General features: G+C 39.9%; 1 protein-coding gene across 2 annotated transcripts in view; it reads right to left on the bottom strand.

The window, feature by feature from the left end:
* Positions 1–21,340, bottom strand: part of LOC139003905 (protein mono-ADP-ribosyltransferase PARP14-like) — a 65,163-nt gene that overhangs the window by 29,981 nt on the left and 13,842 nt on the right. Inside the window, exons 5-9 of one of the 2 annotated variants that reach the window (XM_070406333.1) lie at positions 20,771–21,007; positions 8,524–10,775; positions 6,135–6,371; positions 5,200–5,421; positions 1,354–1,432 (exon numbers count right to left, since the gene is read on the bottom strand). In XM_070406333.1, the coding sequence (XP_070262434.1) occupies positions 1,354–1,432; positions 5,200–5,421; positions 6,135–6,371; positions 8,524–10,775; positions 20,771–21,007 (3,027 nt within the window). Of the gene's footprint in view, positions 1–1,353; positions 1,433–5,199; positions 5,422–6,134; positions 6,372–8,523; positions 10,776–13,001; positions 13,063–20,770; positions 21,008–21,340 lie in introns of those variants that run through there. The other variant, XM_070406334.1, reaches the window with a different exon arrangement.

Below are 21,340 nucleotides of genomic sequence, written 5' to 3'. Positions count from 1 at the left end.
ATTGTCTCTCTGGGGAGAGGCCTAGAAAATGGGCTCCTGCAAGCCAGGAGTGTGAGGGGATTTCTGCTGAGGGGATAGTTGGAGAAGGTGGGTCCCGGTTCTGTGACAAACTGGAATAAATCCTAAGCCCACTGCGGAGCTGCACATGGGGGAGCTGTCCCAAACAGCACAGCAAAGGCTCTGAGAACTGAAGTGACATGGGAACACTGCCCATAGAAGGTGAGACAGGATGTTAGGATTAACTTAACTGACTGACTGCCTGCTGAAACAATTACCATTTTCCAGGAGATTTTTAACAAGACCCAAGTGTCACAACATAATAATGAAAATAACCATTCTATTATCCCAAACTGCTTGTCATACAAAGAACCAAGAAAATGTGAGCAGTTCTCAAGGGTAAAGATACTCAATATGAATGCTTCTGTCAAGATGATCCAGATGTTGGACTTATCAAAAACTTTAAAGTGTCTACTATAAATATGCTCCCTGAAGTCAAACTAAATATATTTGAATGAATGGAAATGATTTGGAATGAGTGGAAAAATAGGAGTCTCTGCAGAGAAATATAAATTATAAATTAAGAATCAAATGGACATTTTAGCACTTATAAATACAATATCTGAAAATTTAGACAGTCATTGGATAGACTCAACAGTAGACAGAGAAATGAATCTGTGAACTTGGATGCAGATCAATAAAAAATATCCAATCTGAAAAACAGAGAAAAAAAGATTAAAAGGAAAAAAAGAACAGATCCTCAGGAACTGGCAGGACACCATCAAAAGGCCAAACATTCATGTTATTGGAGCCCCCAAAGGAGATGAGAGACGAGTGCATGAAAACTATTTGAATAAATGCCTGAAAAATTCCCAAATTTGATGGAAGACGTACATATTGAGATTCAAGAAGCCTCAGAAAACTCCAAATAGGATAAAGCCAAACATGTAACAGCAAATTTGACAGAGAAGCAGCATTTGGTTGGCATTGTCTCTTTAAATGTGTCTATTTCCAAAAACACAGGTCACATCATCCTTAGGAAATACTAGCCTCATCACTACTTAAAGCCCTCTGTACAGATTATCTAACTTGGATTGCTTAATCTTCCCCTCAAGATTGTCAATCATGGCCAGTGTCTTGCATGCCCAGGTGTATGGAATATGATTTAATATCTCCTTTCTCACAAATGGATTTTTTTCATAAAAATCATCATTGCCATCTTTCACTTATCGTTAAGTAGTCATTTAATAACTAGAAATAATTTCTTAATTTAATATTTTTTCTGAACCCAAGAAAAGAACAACAAAATAAGTATGAAATAAATTTAAGAAATATGAAATTATATCTTTACTGAACCTTGTGTATTCTGAGTCTTGGCAATTTTGTCACTGATGAAATTTCCATTAGCTATTTTGTCAAATTCATCTGAAAATGCCTGGAAACACAAAGACAGTTTTGATTACTACAATCCTTAGTAGATAGACAAATTTGATTCATCACAGCTTATGATCATGCATGCACAAATATTGATGAGAGAACAATTCTCAAAGTACTGTTATTATCATTATATATTTTAAAGTTATAAAAATACATATATTATTTCTACAAATGCATCCCATGAAAATTATAAAAATGGAAACAAATATATAAATACAAAAATATTCATTACAGTGCTTTTTATTAAAATCAAGAAGAAAATACAACAGTTTAAAATCCAATAGGGAAATGGTTAAATACATTTTAGTATATCCCTGTGTTAAAATATTTAGCAGCCATTAGGAATTGCATTTTCAAAGAGTAGTTAATGGAATAGGGAAATACTCACTTTACACTATTAAATGAAAGAAGGTTAACTTTAATTATATTATTATGACACCACTTTGCAAAGTACATATATATAGAAGAAGACTAGAATGAAATATGACTAAAATAATTTATGCATTTTGCATTGTTCAAAGTTTCTACAATGAATATGTATTTCTTTCATATTCCGTAAGAGCAAGTAAGTTGTCAGTTGTTAAAAATATAGTGTTAATGGAAAGACAATCACAAGAACACTTCAGTTTATAACTTCTTAATTATACCAAAAGAGGAATGGCTAGTGGAGTAGTGCATTTTGGAGCAAGAGACTGTATTTTAGGTTTAATGAACTTATGAGTTCCATTTCTTTGCCTGGTAATGACACTCCAAAATCATCACTATTTTGTAAACAAGCAACAGATAATTTTGTTGGTAAAAAACAAAAAGTACCAAGTAACATCTTGGCTAAAAGGCTGATACAATAAAGGAAAAGGACTGGAACAGATTATAGACTGAGGGTGTCAGACTCATAGACCTACAGGGGCCAGGTAGGAAGCTACAAGTGTAAAAGTGAAGGATGTAACTATGGAGGACCATACAGCACCTGCCATTCAGCCACAGCAAACTGTTCAGACAGAAACCCACTCCCAATATGTCAGAATGTTTGAAATTTTAGGTACAAGTGGACATCTGGAGTATTATGTGAAATGTTTGATTTTAAAATATTAGGAACTGATTCAACAATTTTTAAAACTAGACCAAATAAAGCATATCTAGAGGCCATGTTCAAACCATGGGCTGCTGTTTGCAACTTCTGTTACCTCTAAACATCTCAATAAGTTTGTTGTTGTTTTTGTGTGCAAATATAACCAAAGTTTAACTGTCTTCAAAAGTCTTAAGTGAAAAAGTGTCACAGCCATGTACAGACAATCAATACTATTTCCAGTGGCAGTAAAGGTGTCTGCAGAAACTAATCCTCCTCCTGAATACTTGCAGAGGATCCTGAGCCTTTAGGAAAGGAAACAGGGCCTGGGGTTGCACAGCAATAATGAAATTTGAAGGTTCAGGTCCATGTCAGAGGACTCGCTCCCCTATTAACCCATTCAAAAACGCTCAGCACTTTCTCTCTAATTTAGTTCATTTTATGTGTATAAATCTTAGCTCCCAGAGTAATTATGATTGACAGGAGGGGAAGTGTGTCCTACATACCCATCCCATGATCCACATCGCCTTGTATAATGCCGGTCATAGGGGGGTTGTTCAAAAAGCATGTATTGACTAGAAATTACTATAGTTATTCAGACCAACTAAATGGACCATATTATGTTGGTCAGGTGGTTTGGTTGTCTGAATAGACTTTAGATTAGAATTGTTTGCCTGTAAGAACTTAAAGGTAGTATTAGATCCAGGAAAAAAATGAATGACCTAAAAATTCAAATGGTCCAACCATTCATGGACATCTGCTGGGTTGCTGGTCTTGATCTGATCATTTAATTCTTGCACGACCATGGAAGTTTTCAAACATTTAATGTCATTTACTCTACTGGACTTTAAGGACTTGGAGGCAGGGATAATGATCTCTTATTAAATGCCTCTTGTTCTCCCATAATGTAGAGTCCAGTGGCTCACCCATAGCTGATATTCAGCAAATGTGAGCTGGTCGATGAACTCTCTTTGACTTCTGGTACCAAATCTCCTATTCCACGGGGTATGTGCTGAGTTCATTCTTACCATATCCTTCAGTTGTATTTCTTCCTGACAATCTCCTATTTATAGGACCACAACTGTGCTTTTATATTATGTACTAGAGGCCCATTGCTCGAAATTAGTGCACGGGTGGGGTGTTCCTCAGCCCAACCTGCAACCTCTCAAAATCCGAGACCCCTGGGGGGATGTCCAACTGCCAGTGGGATCAGGCCTAAACCGGCAGTCGGACATACCTCTCTCAATCCAGGACCCCTGGCTCCTAACTGCTTGCCTGCTTTCCTGCCTGATCGCCCCGAACCACTTTGCCTGCCTGCCTGACCACCGCTAACTGCTCACGTGCCTGCCTGATTACCCCTATCAGCTCAACTGCCTTCCCCATCGACCCTATCCACCTGCCTGCCAGTCTGATCACCCCTAACCGCCCCTACCTCGACCCCCACCACCACGGCTTCATCTGGAAGGACGTGCAGAATGATGTCTGCAAGGTTGTTAGGCTGTCTGGTCTAATTAGCATATTATGCTTTTATTATTAAAGATAAAAATTTCTGTGACCATATGGAAGAAAATACTATACACTAAATGAAGGTTAAGGAACATGTCAACTCCACTGCAATATATAGGCCTTGTTTGGATTCTGATTCAAACAAACAAGCTGTAAAAACAAAACATTTATGTGACAGTTGTAAATTTGAACATTGACTTGATAATTGATGAAATAAAGGAATGATTGTCAATTTACTTTATGTGTGAAAGAGTATTGTGGTGGTGTTACTTTTTTAAGTGAAGGAAAACCCTTCTTTGTTTAAAAAAATTATGTTTTTATTGACTTGACAGAGATAAGTGAAACAGCGATGAGAAAGAAAATTGATTGACTGTCCCCTACATGCCCCCTAAAAGAGATCGAGCCTGCAATCCAGGCATAGGCATTGACTGGGAATCGAACCTGAGACCTCTCGGTGCATGGGACAATGCTCAACCAATTGAGCCACACCAGCCAGAGACATGGTGTTGTTACTTTTTAAATTCCAATGTCTAAAATAAATACTGACTTGTTTATGGGTAAAATGTATCTCTGGATTTGCTTCAAAATAATAGGGGGCCCTGGCAAAGTGGTTTAGTTGGTTGGAGTGTCTTCCCATACACCAGAAGGTTGTGGGATGGGCACATACCTAGGTTTCAGGTTCAATTCCCAGTAAGTATGTGTGCGATGTTTCTCACATCAATGTCTCTCTCTCTTTCTCTCTCTCTCTTTCTCTCTCTTTCTCTCTGTCTCTCTTCCTCTCTCTTTCTCCCTTCCTCTCTCTCTAAAAACAAAAATCAATAAAAACATTCTCAGGTGACCATTAAAAATAAATAAATAATTTTAAAAATAGTATGGGAAAAGGGCAATAAAGAAGATAGAGATAAAACATATTAGCCATAGGTTGATCATTGTGAAGATGAGTGATGGTTATAAGGGAGTTTATTATACTATTTTGTTTATGTTTGTACATGTTTGAAGTTTTCCTAAATAAGAAGCTAATTTTTCTATATCCATAACTTTGCTTGAAAATTACCGTGCTTCAACTAGCCTACAGTGCTACTTTACTTTCCTGCATGGGAAATATATGGAAGAAACAACCCGTTAGACCAAGAAGACATTGGATACCATTAGGGCTCAGTTGACAAAATAACCAGAAATGAGTGAAGCTGTACCTGAATATTTCCGTGATCACTTGGGTGCAGCACAAAGCAAACCTCTTGTAAAGCTGTTGGTTGACTGTTGCTACTAAATTTGAACACTTCCGAAATGATCAATTCAGCAAAAACAGTCTTAGGAAACCCCAAATTGCCTGTTCCTATGGCTGGAAACGCAATGGAGTTTAAGGACAAGTTCTCAGTCATTTCCAAACATTTTCTGATTATGTCTTGCATGATCTGAAAAGTACAAAGCACATTCTTATACATTTTTTCCTAGAAATGGGAGTTACGAAAAAAAAAGAATTTAGCAACTTTGTGATCTCTGTCTACTCCTTTTTGCTTTAAACAAAAAGCAGGCTCAGGGCAGTCAGAAGCGGAAAGAAAAATGCAGGAAAAGGAAAAGAGAATGTAAGAAACCCTTCAAAAAGATTCACATGCACTTAGCAATGAAGGAAAGAATCAAAGCAACTACTGTTCTAATCCTCCATGCTCTTCCATTCTTCATACCCTCACCTTACCTTCCTCACTAAAGATGTGCTATCTTTGCCCGGCCAGTGTGGCTCAGTGGTTGAGCATCGACCTATGAACCAGGAGGTCATGGTTCCATTCCTGGTCAAGGCACATGCCTGGATTGCAGGGTAGATCCCCAGTAGGAGATCGTGCAGGAGGCAGCCAATCAATGATTCTCTCTCATTGATGTTTCTATCTCTCTCCCTTTCCCTTCCTCTCTGAAATCAATTTTTTTAAAAAGATATGCTATCTTCAATAACTCTTCACTATCTCAATAAATAGTCTTCAGGAGTAGTCAGCTATACTAAAAGAAAGGGTCATAATGATGGAACCTGCCATGAATGTGATGTTATTGCAGAAGAGAAACAGACAGGGTGCAATTATTGAAAAGAGAACAATGGGGTACCCAATTTCCCGGAGAATTTGAAACTAGACCCCACCTTGAGTGAAGATGTGTTGCCATTGTTCCAGTTTGGAGCCACCACGTGAAGCACTTGGTTGCATTGCAGATTACAACCAGTGGTTTGAAGAATCGTGCCCAAGTCCACAGCTATCCCTTGTCCAGCTGTGTTCAATTCCTTCTGGAGATTTGGCCCAGCTTTTGCCAAGAGGGCTTTAGAAAGGGGCCCACTATTAAGGTCGAGATCCCGAGGAATGGAGTTGACAACAACATCAGCCTAAAGACAAAACCAACAATTTGTTTCACATTCTAACAAAAAGCATTCACCAAGGATTACTGTATTTGAGCCATTGGACTTGGCACAAGGGGGACAACTAAAGATGACTTCTTCAGAGACAAATACGACCCAAGACAATGTGTTATTAGATACTTATTTAAATTACACTCCAGGACAAAGAGAATTGTCAAAAATTGGAATCACTGAAGGAGTCCAGAGGAAGTGCCATTGGTGGCCACTGAGTACACCCTGTGTGATGTGGGCCCTTTGGGAATAGTTGAAGCAGGCAGGAGGAGACGGGAAATCATTCAGAAGGGGGAACACATGCATGGTGTGTGTGAGCTGTTGAGCTGATAGACAGCTTCTACAGCAAAATGGTGCAAATCAGGCTGGCAATGTTACCGTGGGGGTAGACTGCAGAGGACCTAAAGTGCCAGGCCATCTGGACTTCCCGACAGACAGTGAGAAGCTATGGAAGCTTTTCCAGCAGGACATGTGAGCAGACTAATCAGCTGGAGTAAGACACCAAGAGAAGAGAGGAGAAGAAACGTGTCTAAGCCATTTTCAAAGCTGTCCTGCATGGGTCACAGACAAGCAACACATGGCAGGTACTGTGGCATCAGAACTCAAACATCTATGGGAGAAAAAGGAATGGAAGAAATATCTTACTATTTAGTGTTCAAGATGGACAGGGAATGGAACATTCCAATTACTGACTAGGGGTCAAAAGAGTTTCTTGTTTATGTATTTGTTTTTTTAATGAGAAACTAAATCATTTTATAACATTTTTTAAATAGTGCCTGAACAGATTCCAATCTTGCCTCTACCATTTGTTAGCTGTGAGAGTTGGGTGAATTACTTAGCCCCTCTAAGTCTCATTCCTTCATCTCTTTGAGAAGAATAATAATCCTGGAATCTACCTCATGGCATTGAATGAGAAAATGCAAGCCAAGCACTATGCTAAGTGCTTGGCTCATACTAAATAATCATTGTTAGCAATTAGTCTTCTAATTATCATTTAAGATTTATACATATAAGGAAGAAGACCCACAGAATGGGAAAAAACATTTGCAAATCATAATCTGGTAAGGGACTTATGTCCAAAATACATAAAGAATTCTTAAAATTCAGTAATAAAAAGATAACCCAATTGCCCTAGCTGGTTTGGCTCAGTGGATAGAATGTCAGCCTGTGGACTGAGGGGGTCCCAGGTTCGATTCCAGTCAAGGGCACATGCCCGTGTTGCAGTCTCCATCCTCAGTAGAGGGCGTGCAGGAGGCAGCTGATCAAGGATTCTCTCTCACTATTGATGTTTCCGTCTCTTTCTCCCAAACCCTTCCTGTCTGAAATCAATAAAAATATCTTTTTTAAAAAAAGATAACCCAATTTAAAAGTAGACAAACGATATGAATAGGTATTTCTACAAAGAAGATAGGCAATTAGCCTTCCCTAGGGATCTCTTCCCCAGGCCTGCCCACAATCCTCAAAGGAAGGAAGGAACATCTGGCACAGCAGGGGCTTCCAGGGCTATTTCCATTAGCTAGAGCCCGTGTTGAAGAGGTTGTTAAATATGTTTTAAAAAAAAACACATGACCCCCCCTGGCAGACCTACAATAACTGTCCCCACATAGTACTCAGACCACTTCCAGGTACAGTTTCCACTTTCCTTCCCACAGCTTCTTACTGGTGCTGGGTGCTGATTGGCCCTCAGACTCAGGCCTCCAGGCTCAACCTGGTTCAATTCCACTGACAAGATTCCTGTCTGCTGTCCCCACTCTACACTCTAATTTTTGTATATCTGCTATCAGTAAATTTGATAAGAAATTAACTTCACATTTGCCCAAATATCACAGGTCTAAAGGCCCTGAACAAATATAGAGAGCCTTGTAATTGTAAGCCATTATTGTGGATTTTCACATTTACTGGGAACCTGGTGATCTGAATACACTTCCAGGTCCCACAGATAACTGGCTACTCTCTATTAGTAAATGCTGTGATGAAGTAGCCCAATTTTCTAAGTAAATTTGTTTCCAGGTCACCATGGAGAGCATGGGATTTTCTCCCTAATTCTCCCTTAATCCTAATCTTCCATTGGCAACAGACTCCCTGGAGTTGCAGCACCCAGTGGGTGTTCTGTAAAAGGGACACTCACCATAGCATTCTGCACGTCTCCTTTCACCAACAGGATCCTCAGACCGCCTGGGCACAGCAGCATTTGTCTGTTTCCATCAGTGTTTCTCGGGCCCGGCTGGACTCCTGCTGGTACACTGGGCAGGGAAGCAGTACCAGGCTTGTTGTTTTTAAATACAGTTTTCACAGTTTCAGCAAAGGCCTCAACAGTCTTCTCAGCAAAATCCACAAGGTAAACCTCTTTCAAGGTGCATCCAGCCCAGTTATACTGGAAGGTTTCCTTGATGGCCAAAACAATGGTCTCCACACACTGGGATAAGGGAAAGCCACCGTCTCCAGAACTAATGGCAGGGATGGCTATGGATTGGTACTGGCATTTAGCAGCCAAATGGAGACTTTTCTTCACGGCATTCTTTAACTGTGACACACACCCCAGAACATCACTGCTGTTCCACTTGGGTCCTATTGCGTGGATCACCTGGTGGTATGGGAGCTTTCCTGCTTTCGAGACGGTGGCATGGCCAACTGCGATCTTACCATTTTCCTTCACTATCCGGTCACAGTCTGCTTGGAGCTCAGGTCCCGCTGCCTTTGAAAGAGCAGCAGCCAGGCCCCCACTGAGACGGAGGTCCTCGTTTGCGGCATTCACCACCACTTCAACAGGAAACCGTGTCAAGTCTCCCTTCTGTACAATCAGCGAGACTCCAGGGGCCAATTCTGTCCGACAGGAGCACTTCTGCCCATCACTGCCACCTCCCTCCTTCTTTCCTTCATTCTGCAGTAGTTCCACAAAACAACCAAGTGTCCGTACCTCACGTTTATAATACCATGGTTTATCCCGGAAGGACTGGCTGGCTCCTGGCTTATCAATACTGATGCTTTTAACACAAACTGAATCCCTGGCTTGCTTGAGGATGTTCATTCCCTCCAGGACTTCGGCTTTTGAGCCAGTTAGTAAAATGCCTTTGGGTTTGTTCCTAGAATTGAAATCTACCTGAACATTTAGCTTGTTCATCTTTATCTTTTGCAAGAATAGCTTCTTCTCTGCCTTTAAATAATCAATCACTAATGGAGGCTTTACTTCAAGGAATCTCTCTATTTTCATGTTTTTTTCCACAAAGTCACAAAGGAAGTGGTAGACTTCATTTACTTCTCTCACGCAGCCTGCAATAATGACCTCAGCTGTGGTTCCTGAAGTTAACTCATTGATCGTTACAGTCTTTGAGGAGGAATTAAGTTTCTTCGACAAAATGTTAGTGATGGCTTTCCATTTCTTGCTGTTAAGAACTTCCTTGTCCTCAATGTCTATGCGCTTATAACTTAAGGCACTGACCATTTGCTTCTCAGCTTCTAAGAGGACTTTAGAAGAACAGCCGGTTAAGAAAACAGTTGTGCCCTCTAGCTCATAAACTGCAAGAATTTTCTGTTTTATGAAAAGAGACTTGGAGAGTTCTGAACAGTTGACCTGTTGCAAAAACTGCAAAACCTCCGGGGGAAGTTGAATGCTTTTCTGATCCATGGTGTACACCTTATCCTGGACTTCACTTTTTGCTTTATACACATGTATACCGAGTCCTTTAAAGCACATGTGTTGGGTGGCTCTGTCATAAAAAATCTCCATCTCTGGGTACTCCCTGCGGAGACACTCCTGCACTCCGCTGTGGCACAAAAGAGAATACTTTCTTGGAGACATGTTCACTTTCTCCTTCAGACTTTGCTCTTCTCTTTTAATTTTTTGAGTGGCCTTTTCTATTAATTCCTTGATTTGTGGCTCAATGTTTTGTACATCCTCTGATTTCCCCACTAAGGTTACAATCCCCATACCTGTATCAAACTCAATCGAAATTCTTTCATCTTCTAAGTCATTTTTCATGACGTCCCACACTACTGGGTCCACTTTAAATGGGGTAACTTTAAATCTAGACCTGATGCCAAAGAAGGCTGCGGAAGCATCTTTCTTCCAGTTCTTGATTCTTTTTCTTCCTTGATTGACTAAGGTGGCTGCAGGTCTGATGGTAACTTCACCATTGAGTGGGGACCATGTTAGCTCAGAGTGAGAACGTCTCACTTCTTCATTTATCTCCTCAATCAGATGATTCCTTTTGTGTAAGAACTTCCATAAAGAAAGATCCAAAGATTCTTTAAATGGTGCTGGAAGCTTGATCAGAGGCTTCTCCTTTCCATACAAAGCTGTGCCCAAGGAGGTATAATATGGGAACACTGACAGCGGCATATTATTGAGGTCAAGCTTCTTGGTCATGATGGTGTCTAACACTTAAAAGGAAAGAAATAAAGTAAAGTAATCCCAGGGTAATAGGTTTCAAATGAAAACAAACAAACAAAACTTTCCTATTGTGGGGGGGGGGGGGGGCAATCCTAGTGTTTATAGAACTTTAATGTTACAACATAGTATTAAAAGGGCAGCTTTACTCTCAAAGTGCTCAAATATGAACTGATATGTATTAACACTGCACAGGTATCCCTTGTGTAATGCAGTAATTACTTTCTGGCCAAGATCACTGTATGGTGAAATTCTGTTATGTATATTCCATTTTCCGTTTTTGTGATACACTGATATATCACCACCAGGTTAAGAAATAGATATGACTTTGGTGACAAGCATGGGGATACTGTTTGCACCAGTGTAAAGAATATTTTGGTGTTTAAAGCCAACCTTGTCTAAGAATCATGCTATGTGCTGTTTCTTGTGCCTCTCGCAATTTTAGGCTTAATAGATGACTTAGATTCCATTATTACTTCTCAGGGAAGGTGCATAATAATAATTATCATAGCTTACTGAGTGTCAGACACTATTCTAAGTGCTTTACATATATTAAATTAATTTAATCCTCATAACAACCCTTGAGATAGGACACACTATTATTATCATCATCACTATTTTTGATAAAATGATAAAACTCAGGCTAGCCCTAGCTGGTTTGGCTCAGTGGATAGAGCATGGGCCTGTGGACTGAAGGGTCTGGGTTTGATTCTAGTCAAGGGCACATGCCCGGGTTGTGGGCACAATCCCCACCGTGGGGTGTGCAAGAGGCAGCCATTCAATGATTCTCTCTCATCACTGATGTTTCTATCTCTCTTCCTCCCTTCCTCTCTGAAATCAATAAAAACATATAAAAATAAAATTAAAATCTTAAAAAAACCCTCAGGCTAGTATAAATTTGATAACTCGAATAGGATCATGCAGACTGTAAATGTCTGAGCTAAGATTCAAATCAGCATCTGTCTGAAACCAAAGCCCACACTCTTGCCCTTCTACCAGGGGTTCCAAACCAAGGTCATCCTCAAAGTCATCAGAGCACATCCCAGAGACTGATTCAGCAAGTCCTGCACCTCCCTCATCCCTGCTATAATCAGTCTCTTGCCACTTTTACTGGGACAGTCGCTAGGATGGTATATGGGCATGTGTGTGTTTGGGTGGGGGGATACTCTACTCCCCACGCTCATTTTGTGGTAGTTATTACAAGGAGTCTAAGAAGGAAGGGAATTAGAATGAATTCCAGTAACAACTTGGATTAAAATAGCATCCTTGTGTAAAGATGTTAAAAATAACTTCACTTGTGATGATTGGATCCTAGGCCTTGAGCCAGACATAATAAAAAGAACATGGCCTTCAGAGATCCAGACACATAGCCTCAACTTCCCCATGTGGCCCCGTACACGCTACAAGCCTGGGCAGTACCAGTGACCACTAACACTGACTGAGCACCCACCATGTGCCAAGCACTTTGCAGATATAATTTCATCTAATCCTCATAATGTTCCTGCAAGGTAAGTAATAGAGGAACTCTGTTTTACACATGAGAAAACATAGGATTTGGTGGGTTTAGTAACTTGTCCAAGATCACAAAGCTAGTAAGAACCAAAGCCAGATTTGAACATGGATCTATCTGATACAGGAACCATCAAAGAGATCTTAAATTTTCCATCCCATTTCCTCTTCTGTAAAGAAAGAGTAACCAAACCATGCAGTAATCGAACCATGCAGGTTATTATGGTGATTCAGTGAGATACTATGGCAGAAAACAGCAAAAAATCTCACCTGCAATAGGTGTTTCATAAGGGTTCCTTTCCTGAAGATTTTGTGAATCAGATTTGGGGGAATGGAACCAAATAATTTCAGAGTGAAGTACCTAACATTCATCTCAAATAATCTACATATAAAACAATACTGCTGAATAAATTCTGTTCTTAACCCATCTTTATCTACACTTTGCCTCATTATTGGTAACCCACCGTAAGTGGTGAAATATCCCACAAGAAAAATTCATGTTATAGGTGAACGGGAAACTGGGGAAAAGTGGAGAACTTAAAAGCATTGATTATGGGCCCAGACTGCCAAGGTTCAAGTCCTGCCTCTGTCACTCACTAGCTGTGGAACCTTGGTCAAGTGATTTGACCTTTCTGTACCTCAGTTTCTTCATTTGTAAAATAAGGATTACAATAATAGCAACGGCTGTAAAGCAATGTCTATAAGTCCACCTTGTAGCACTCTGCAGAGCTCCTCAAATGTCCAGAGTGAGAAAGGGAAAGTCAGTGTATCTGAGACCCTGGAAAACAGGGAATGTGCAAGGTTAAAGAGGAGGCATAACCAACATAATCAGATGGTACAAAGATGTCAAGTGAAATGGAACCTTTGAGAGGATCCTACTGTTCACAGGTGTAGCTCGGGTATAAAATAAACCTTAATAGACGTGGGAAGAAGGCGCTGGCAGGACTGAGGTGAAGAGGAGGGTGTGAGTGAGTGAGGGGATATGTGGATATGTGTGCTATGTGTGTGAGTGAGTGAGGGATAGTCAGACACTGCAGGAGTATCAGGAGCTAGCAGACCAGGCTCTCTTGGACAGGGAGCCCCTGGCATTGATGCAGGCACTCCCTGGGCTGCCAGGCTCAGACACAGAGCTCATGCCACCTTCAAGGGGGAGCAGCCTCCTCTAGGAACTCAACATCACCATCACCCAGACTGGCCTTCGACAATGCCTGGGACCCTGCAGTCACAAAAGTCAAAATCCTGCTGCCCTGCCCACAGAACTACAGACCCTAGGACATCCACCTCCTAGGGCACATGGTTCCCGCAGCAAAAACTCAGACTTTACCCTCCTCGGCTGATGGCCCATAGATACAGTGGTTGCTCTGCTCCAGTGTGCATGTCCCCCGAGTCTGCCACCCAAGCAGGCAGCCCCCAGGTGCCTCTGTGAGCCGCCACTGGGTGCACGAGCGTATCTAACAAAGAGCACAAGGCCCCTGCAGCAGTAAGTGGGACTTCCCCCTCCCTGGCAGCTGACCTCCAGACACCCCAGTTGCACCAAACCAGTACCCAGGCTCCCCTGAGTCTGCTGCCCTGGCAGGAAGTCCCAGGGTGCCTCTGTGAACCTCCACTGGGTGTGCGCATATCCAACTAAGGACACACAGTGCCTGCAACAAAACTGGCACCTCCCCCTCCCTGGCTAATGACCACTGAACACAGTGGTCATGCTGATCCAGCATTCGGGGCCCCTCTATGAGCTGCCACTGGGCACATGCCTCTCCAACCAAGGGTGCAAAGTTCCCTCAGCAGGATCCATGACTTCCCCCTCCTGACTGCTGGCTTCTGGACGCCTTGGTGAGTTACTGAGGACTCCCCACACTGTTCCAACCACAGACTATGAGACTCCCACATCCACAGGTGCTGGCTCCTGACCCCTTCGTGACTCACAGAGGGAAATCACCTTGGCCAGAGTTCCATTGCCTCTACCGCATAGTACAGGACAGCTGCCCCTCACCGTCATGGGCTCTGAGATCCTCATAGTGAGTTGCAGAGTGAGACTACCCAAGCAAGAGTCACACAACAATGGCCAAAGTCATAGTACTTGAGCCTCAGGCCCTGTAACCCCTTCCTCCCAGGCTGTGGACTCCAGGAACTCACAGTGAACACATTCCAGTGAGACCTCAGGCAACCCCTTTCACGAGAGCTGGAACCACAATCACATCCACAACAGCTTGCACAATAAAGCCGGAAGTGAGTCACATTGCCAGACAATCCATGGTAAGACTTTATCTATGAACCAGAAACTAACATTCAAGACCCAAGTACATCAGGGGAACCCAAATAGCTCAAGTAAGGGGCTCCATTAGATCACAAAGCCCAGGGAATATGAGATTCTGCACCACTGGGTCCCCAAAATCATCAACAACATAGCACTACCCCCAAAAGAACCTGGGTAGAAAAGCAGTTGGATCTAAGACATAGAAACAATTAAATTGTTATAGCAAAAAATGGGGAGACAAAAAAACAATCTCTAAAGATAAGAAAAAGAGAAATCACCAGAGGAGGAATTAAATGAAGTGGAGAGAAGTAACTTCTCAGAGAAAAAAAGCAGAGTAATAGTTTTAAGGATGCTTAAAAGTCTGAATGATAAATACACACAACTCAATGAGAATTATAAGGAGCTGAATGAGAATTTCACCAATATGAAAAGGAATCAAGAGAAAATGAAGAATGACATGGCTGCAAGAAATCACACAATGGAAGGCTTCAACAGTAGACTAGAAGAAGTGGAGTACTGCATCAGCAAGTTAGAAGACGAGGTAGAAAAAAACACAGCAGCAACTGGAAAGAAAACTTACAAAGCAGGAGGAGAGCCTAAGAGACCTTTGGGACAACATGAAATAAAACAACATCCACATAATAGGGTTGTCAGATTAAGAGGAAGCAGAGCAAGGAATAGAAAACCTGTTTGAAGAAATAATGACAGAAAACTTCCCCTGATGTTGGGAAGAAAAAAGCCACACAAGTCCAAGAAGCACCTAGACCCCCAAACAAGATGAACCCAAAAAGATTGACACCAAGACACATCATAATTAAATTGGCAAACATCAACAACAAAATAAGAATTCTAAAGGCTGCCAGAGAGAGACAGAAAGTTACCAGCAAGCGATCTCCCATTAGAATAGCAACTTATTTCTCAACAGAAACACATCAGACCATAAGGGAACGGAATGAAATATACAACATGATGCAAAGCAAGGGACTGAATCCAAGAATACTGTACCCAGCAAGGCTATCAATAAAAATTTAAGGTGAAATCAGGAACTTCACAGACAAAAAAGGACTAAGGGAGTTTATTACCACCAAGCCAGTAATGCAAGAATAGTGAAAAGGACTGCTATAAAAACAAGAAATAGAAAGGGAAGAAGGAACACATGCATAAAGAATAAAAATGGCGACTAACAATTACCTATCAATAACAACCTCAAATGTAACTGGGTTAAATTCTCGAATCAAAAGATATAGGGTAGCTGAATGGATAAGAAAACATAACCCATATATTTTCTGTTTATAAGAGAACCATCTCAGAACCAAGGACTCACACAGACTGATAGTGAAGGGATAGAAAAAAAATTTTTAGGCAAATGTATATAAGAAAAAAGCTGGGGTAGTAATACTTATATCTGACAAAATAGACCTCAAAGTGAAGGCCATAATAAGGGATAAGAAGGGCCATTTCATAATACTAAAGGGAGCAATTCAACAATAGGACATAACTCTGATAAACATATATGCACCCAATACAGGAACACTCAGATACATTAAAAAAAATCTTCTGGAAAATATCAAGGGAGAGATCGACAGCAATACAATCATAGTAGGGGACTTTAATACCACATTGACACCACTGGATAAATCCTCTAAACAAAAAATCAGCAAAGAAACAGCAATCCTAAATGACTCACTAGATCAGATGGACTTAATTGACATCTTCAGAACATTTCACCCCAAAGCTACAGAATATACATTCTTCTCAAGTGCACATGGGTCATTTTCAAAGATAGACCACATATTAGGACACAGAAAAACTCTCTTCAAAGTCAGAAAATAGAAATCATAACAAATCTTCTCAGATCACAAAGGCAGAAAATTAGTAATCAATTACAATGAAAAAAATCAAACACTTGGACACTAAATAGCATCCTATTAAACAATGATTGGGTCACAAAGAGATCACAGAAGAAATAAAAAGCATCCTAGAAACAAATGACAATGAAAACACAACAATCCAAAATCTATGGGACACAGTGAAAGCAGTCCTGAGAGGGATGTTCATAGCTCTACAAGCCTACCTCAAAAAAACAAGAAAAAATGGTAATAAATTATCTAACCCTGTCACTTTAAGAATTAGAAATAGAGCAACAAGAAAGGCCCAGAGTAAGCAGAAGGAAGGAAATTATAAACATCAGAACAGAAATAAACAACATAGAGACCAAAAAAAAAAAAAAAAAAAATACAAAAGACCAATGAAACCAAGAACTGGTTCTTTGAAAGGATAACCAAGATTGATGAACCTCTAGCCAGGCTCACCAAGAAACAGAGAGAGAAGACACAAATAAACAAAATCAGAAATGAAAGAGGTGAAGTAACAACCCAACAGACATATAAAGGTTTGTAAAAAAAAAACAAAATACTACAAACAACTCTACTCCAACAAACTGGACAACCTTGACAAAATGGGCATATTCCTAGAAAAATACAAGCTTCCAAACTCAATCAGAAAGAATCAAAAAATCGGAATAGGCCAATACCTACTGATGAAATTTAAAAACCACCAGCAAACAAAAGCCCTGGAACAAATGGCTTCACAGGGGAGTTTTATCAAACATTGAAAGAAGAACTAAAACCTATCCTTCTCAGACTATTATAAAAAATTCAAGGGGAAGGCCACTTCAAAGTTCTTTCTACCAAGCCAGCATTAGCCTAATCCAAAAACCAGTAAAGACACTACAAAGAAAGACAATTACAGGTGCCATTATCCCTGATGAGCATAGATGTTAAAAACCTCAACAAAATTCTAGTAAATCAAATACAGCAAGATCATACACCATTACCAAGTGGGATTTATTCCAGGGATGAAAGACTGGCACAATATTCACAAATCAATAAACGTGATACATCACATAAATAAATTGAGAGACAAAAATTACATAGTCATATCAATTGATGCGGAAAAAGCATTTGACAAAATCCAACACCCTTTCTTGTTAAAAAAAAAAAAAAAAAAAAAAACCCTCAGCAAAGTGGGAATAAAGGGATCATACCTCAACATAATTAAAGCCTTATATGACAAACCTACAGCCAACATCATACTCAATGGGCAAAAACAAACCATTTCCCCTAAGAACAGGAACAAGACAGGGATGCCCACTCTCAACACTCCTGTTTGACATAGTACTGGAAGCGCTAGACATAGTGATCAGACAAGAAAAAGAAATAAAAGGCATCCAAATTGGAAAAGGAGGAGTAAAATCATCATTATTCGCAGATGACATGATATTGTACATTGAAAACCCTAAAGACTCTATCAAAAAACTACTAGACTTAATAAATGAATTTGGCAATGTAGCAGGATACAACATTAATGCCCAGAAATCTATGGCTTTTTTATACACCAATAATGAATTCACAGAAAGAGAAACTAAAAAAACAATCACATTTTCCATTGCAACAAAAATTAAGATACCTGGGAATAAATTTAACCAAGAAGGTAAAGGCCCTATACTCAGGAAATTACAGGACGCTGAAAAAAGAGATAGAGGAAGACATGAACAAATGGAAGAACATACCGTGTTCATGAACTGTAGAATCAACATCATTATAATGTCCATACTACCCAAAGCAATCTATAGATTCAATGCAATCCCCATTAAAATACCAAATTTATACTTCAAAGACCTAGAACAAACTCTCCAAAAATTCATCTGGAATTTTAAAAAGACCCCAAATAGCTATGGCAATCTTGAGAAAGAAAAACAATGTTGGAGGGATCAAAATACCAGATATCAAGCTATCTTACAAAGCCACTGTTCTCAAAACTGCCTGGTACTGGCACAAGAACAGACATATAGACAAATGGATAAGAACAGAGAACCCAGAAATCAACCCAAGCCATTATGCTCAATTAATATTTGACAAAGGAGGCAAGAGCATACAATGGAGTCAAGACAGTCTCTTCAATAAATGGTGTTGAAAAAATTGGACAGATACATGCAAAAAAAAATGAAACTAGATCACCAACTTACACAAAAATAAATTCAAAATGTATAAAGGACTTAAACGTAAGATGAAAAACCATGAAAATCTTAGAAGAAGACATAGGCAGCAAAATAGTAGGCATGTCATAATAATATCTTTACCAATAGCGGATATGTCATAGCAATATCTTTAGAAATACAGCTCCTAAGGCAATGGAAAAGAAGAGAAAATAAACCAATGGGACCACATCAAAATAAAAAGCTTCTGCACAGCAAAAGAAACCATCAAAAAAACAACAGGAAAGCCCAAAGCATGGGAGAACATATTTGCCAATGTTATTTCTGATAAGGGTTTAAAATTTATAGGGAACTCATACAACTTAACAAAAGGAAGATAAACAATCCAATCAAAAAGTGGGCAAAGGACCTAAGTAGACACTTTTTGAAAGAGGACATACAGAAAGCCGAGAGACATATGAAAACATGCTCAAAGTCACTAAGCATCCCAGAGGTGCAAATCAAAACAACAATGAGGTACCATCTCACACCTGTCAAAATGGCTATCATCAACAAATGACAAGTGCTGGCAAGGATGCCAAGCCAAAGGAACCCTTGTGCACTGCTGGTGGGAATGCAGACTGGTGCAGCCTCTGTGGAAAACAGTATGGCGTTTCCTCAAAAAATTAAAAATGGAACTGCCATTTGACCCAGTGATCCCACTTCTAGGAATATATCCCAAGAAAACAGAAACACCAATCAAAAAGCATATATGCACCCCTATGTTCATAGCAGCACAATTTACAATAGCTAAGATTTAGAAATAGCTTAAGTGCCCATCAACAGACTAGTGGATTAGAAAACTGTGGTACATCTACACAATGGAATACTATGTTGCTGTTTAAAAAAAAAAGGAATTCTTATCATTTGCAACAGCATGGATGGAACTGGAGAACATTATGCCAAGCAAAATAAGCCAGTCAGAGAAAGATAAATATCACATGATCTCACTCATTTGTGGCATATAATGAACAACATAAACTGATGAACAAAAATAGATACAGAGACAGAGAAGCATCAAACAGGTGGTCAAACTTCAGTGGGAAGGCGGAGGTAAGGGGGTAAGAGATCAACCAACGGACTTGTATGCATGCATATAAGCATAACCAATAGACACAGGCACTAGCAGGGTGAGGGCATGTGCTGGGGGTGGGGTAGGTGGGGGTAGGTGAATGGGGGGAAAAAGAGACATATGTAATACTATATGTAACACAACAATAAAAATTTTTAAAAATAAAATAAGCCTCAATTAAATACTTCCTATTATTAGTGGTACCCCAAAGTTGTCACCTCCCACTATTGGTTGAGAGCTAAGTTCTAGAGTAGACAGCTGTATGTAGCTCTACCTTTGCCCAAGGAACACTAGGTCTTTCATTCTATTTTAAGCTAAAACATACCTTCACCCCATCTTCTCCAACTTATAAAAGCTGAAGAAGGTTCTTCCAAACACCCCATGAAGCAATTTATCTTAAGTGGGTGGCATATCACATGATCCTATCTCATGCTCCCCCATTTAATCCCAAACACGATGTTTCTTCTTTCCCTAAGAAGTCAGGTTCTCTAATTCCTCCTCCTTGACCTCTGAACATGAATGGAATCTCCAAGCCGGCTTTGCAAGTATCTCAGATGACTGGCAATTTATGTCTACAAAACCCTCAGGAGTGCTTCCCTGAGGTTCAGCTGGACATGGTTTTCACAGGGGATCAGAATGCCTGTGATCATGTGAAATTGCCCCTATTAACTTCTGAATGATGACCCTGACAGGTGAAAGGGGACATAGTGATACTTTCTAGGAGCATGTGCGTTTCTGAGTATTTCCTTATCTAAACTTGTTGAAATAAACTTGAGAATTTCTGCCAAGTGTACAGTTAAAAAGCAGATAATCTCTTTTTTAACATAGTATTTCCAGGATTCTAAGAATTATATATTTTTCAGTTATCATAGGTAGAGACTTATAAGAAAAACTTTATATCTTTCAACAAAGTGACATTACTTCTTTAATGTTTGAGTCACTGGACACATTAAGTATCATATCCCAGATGAACAGGATTCCTAACTGGATTACCAAGGAAATATATGAATAAAAATAAAATACATCAGAATTCAACTGATAACTATAATAATAAGATCTGTTAACATATTTAAATTATGCCAGGTAAGGTATACAAAATCAGGCTAATAGACATTACCTTTTCTGTCAAAAAATTCTATCAGAGCTGAACTCTCTTCAGGAAAACATTCAATACTGACAACTCTTCCCCCTCCATTTTGAGGATTTTCAAATAAACATTTCAAATTATAGGAGTCAACGCCAGGCGGCAGGTTTTCAACCCTGATTGTTTTTGTTACTTCCAGAAGTCTTGGAGAAAGCTGAAGTCGTGTCACTGAATGGTGCATGACACAATCTTCAACAAATTTCATGGCATCTGCAAACCAAAATTAATCAATCAGAAAATTATATCTTTATATTATATAAAAAACTGTCTGAATTAATAGAGATAAAGAGCGGAGCTAAGCACTCACTTTTTAGGTGCAAGATTTTAATTCCTAAATATGAATTTACTTGCCCAAAATTCCGAGTCTCTCAACAATGATGCATCTATGAATGTCTTACCACAGAGTTGTGTCCTTACCTCAACTCATAGCCCGCTCCAACCCTCCTTGATATAACCACCTGAGTACTCTCTACTATTCAACTCTCCTCACTTCATCCTTTTCTCAAGTCTTTCAATGGCTCCCCATTACCTGCAGGCATGAGT

Source organism: Myotis yumanensis, unplaced genomic scaffold (assembly GCF_028538775.1).
Source record: "Myotis yumanensis isolate MYYU_CA2020_CCGP unplaced genomic scaffold, mMyoYum1.0.hap1 SCAF_2, whole genome shotgun sequence".
Classification (NCBI taxonomy): Eukaryota; Metazoa; Chordata; class Mammalia; order Chiroptera; family Vespertilionidae; genus Myotis; species Myotis yumanensis.
The sequence above is the reverse complement of the archived record's forward strand: the minus strand, read 5'-3'. Positions and strand labels throughout refer to the sequence as shown.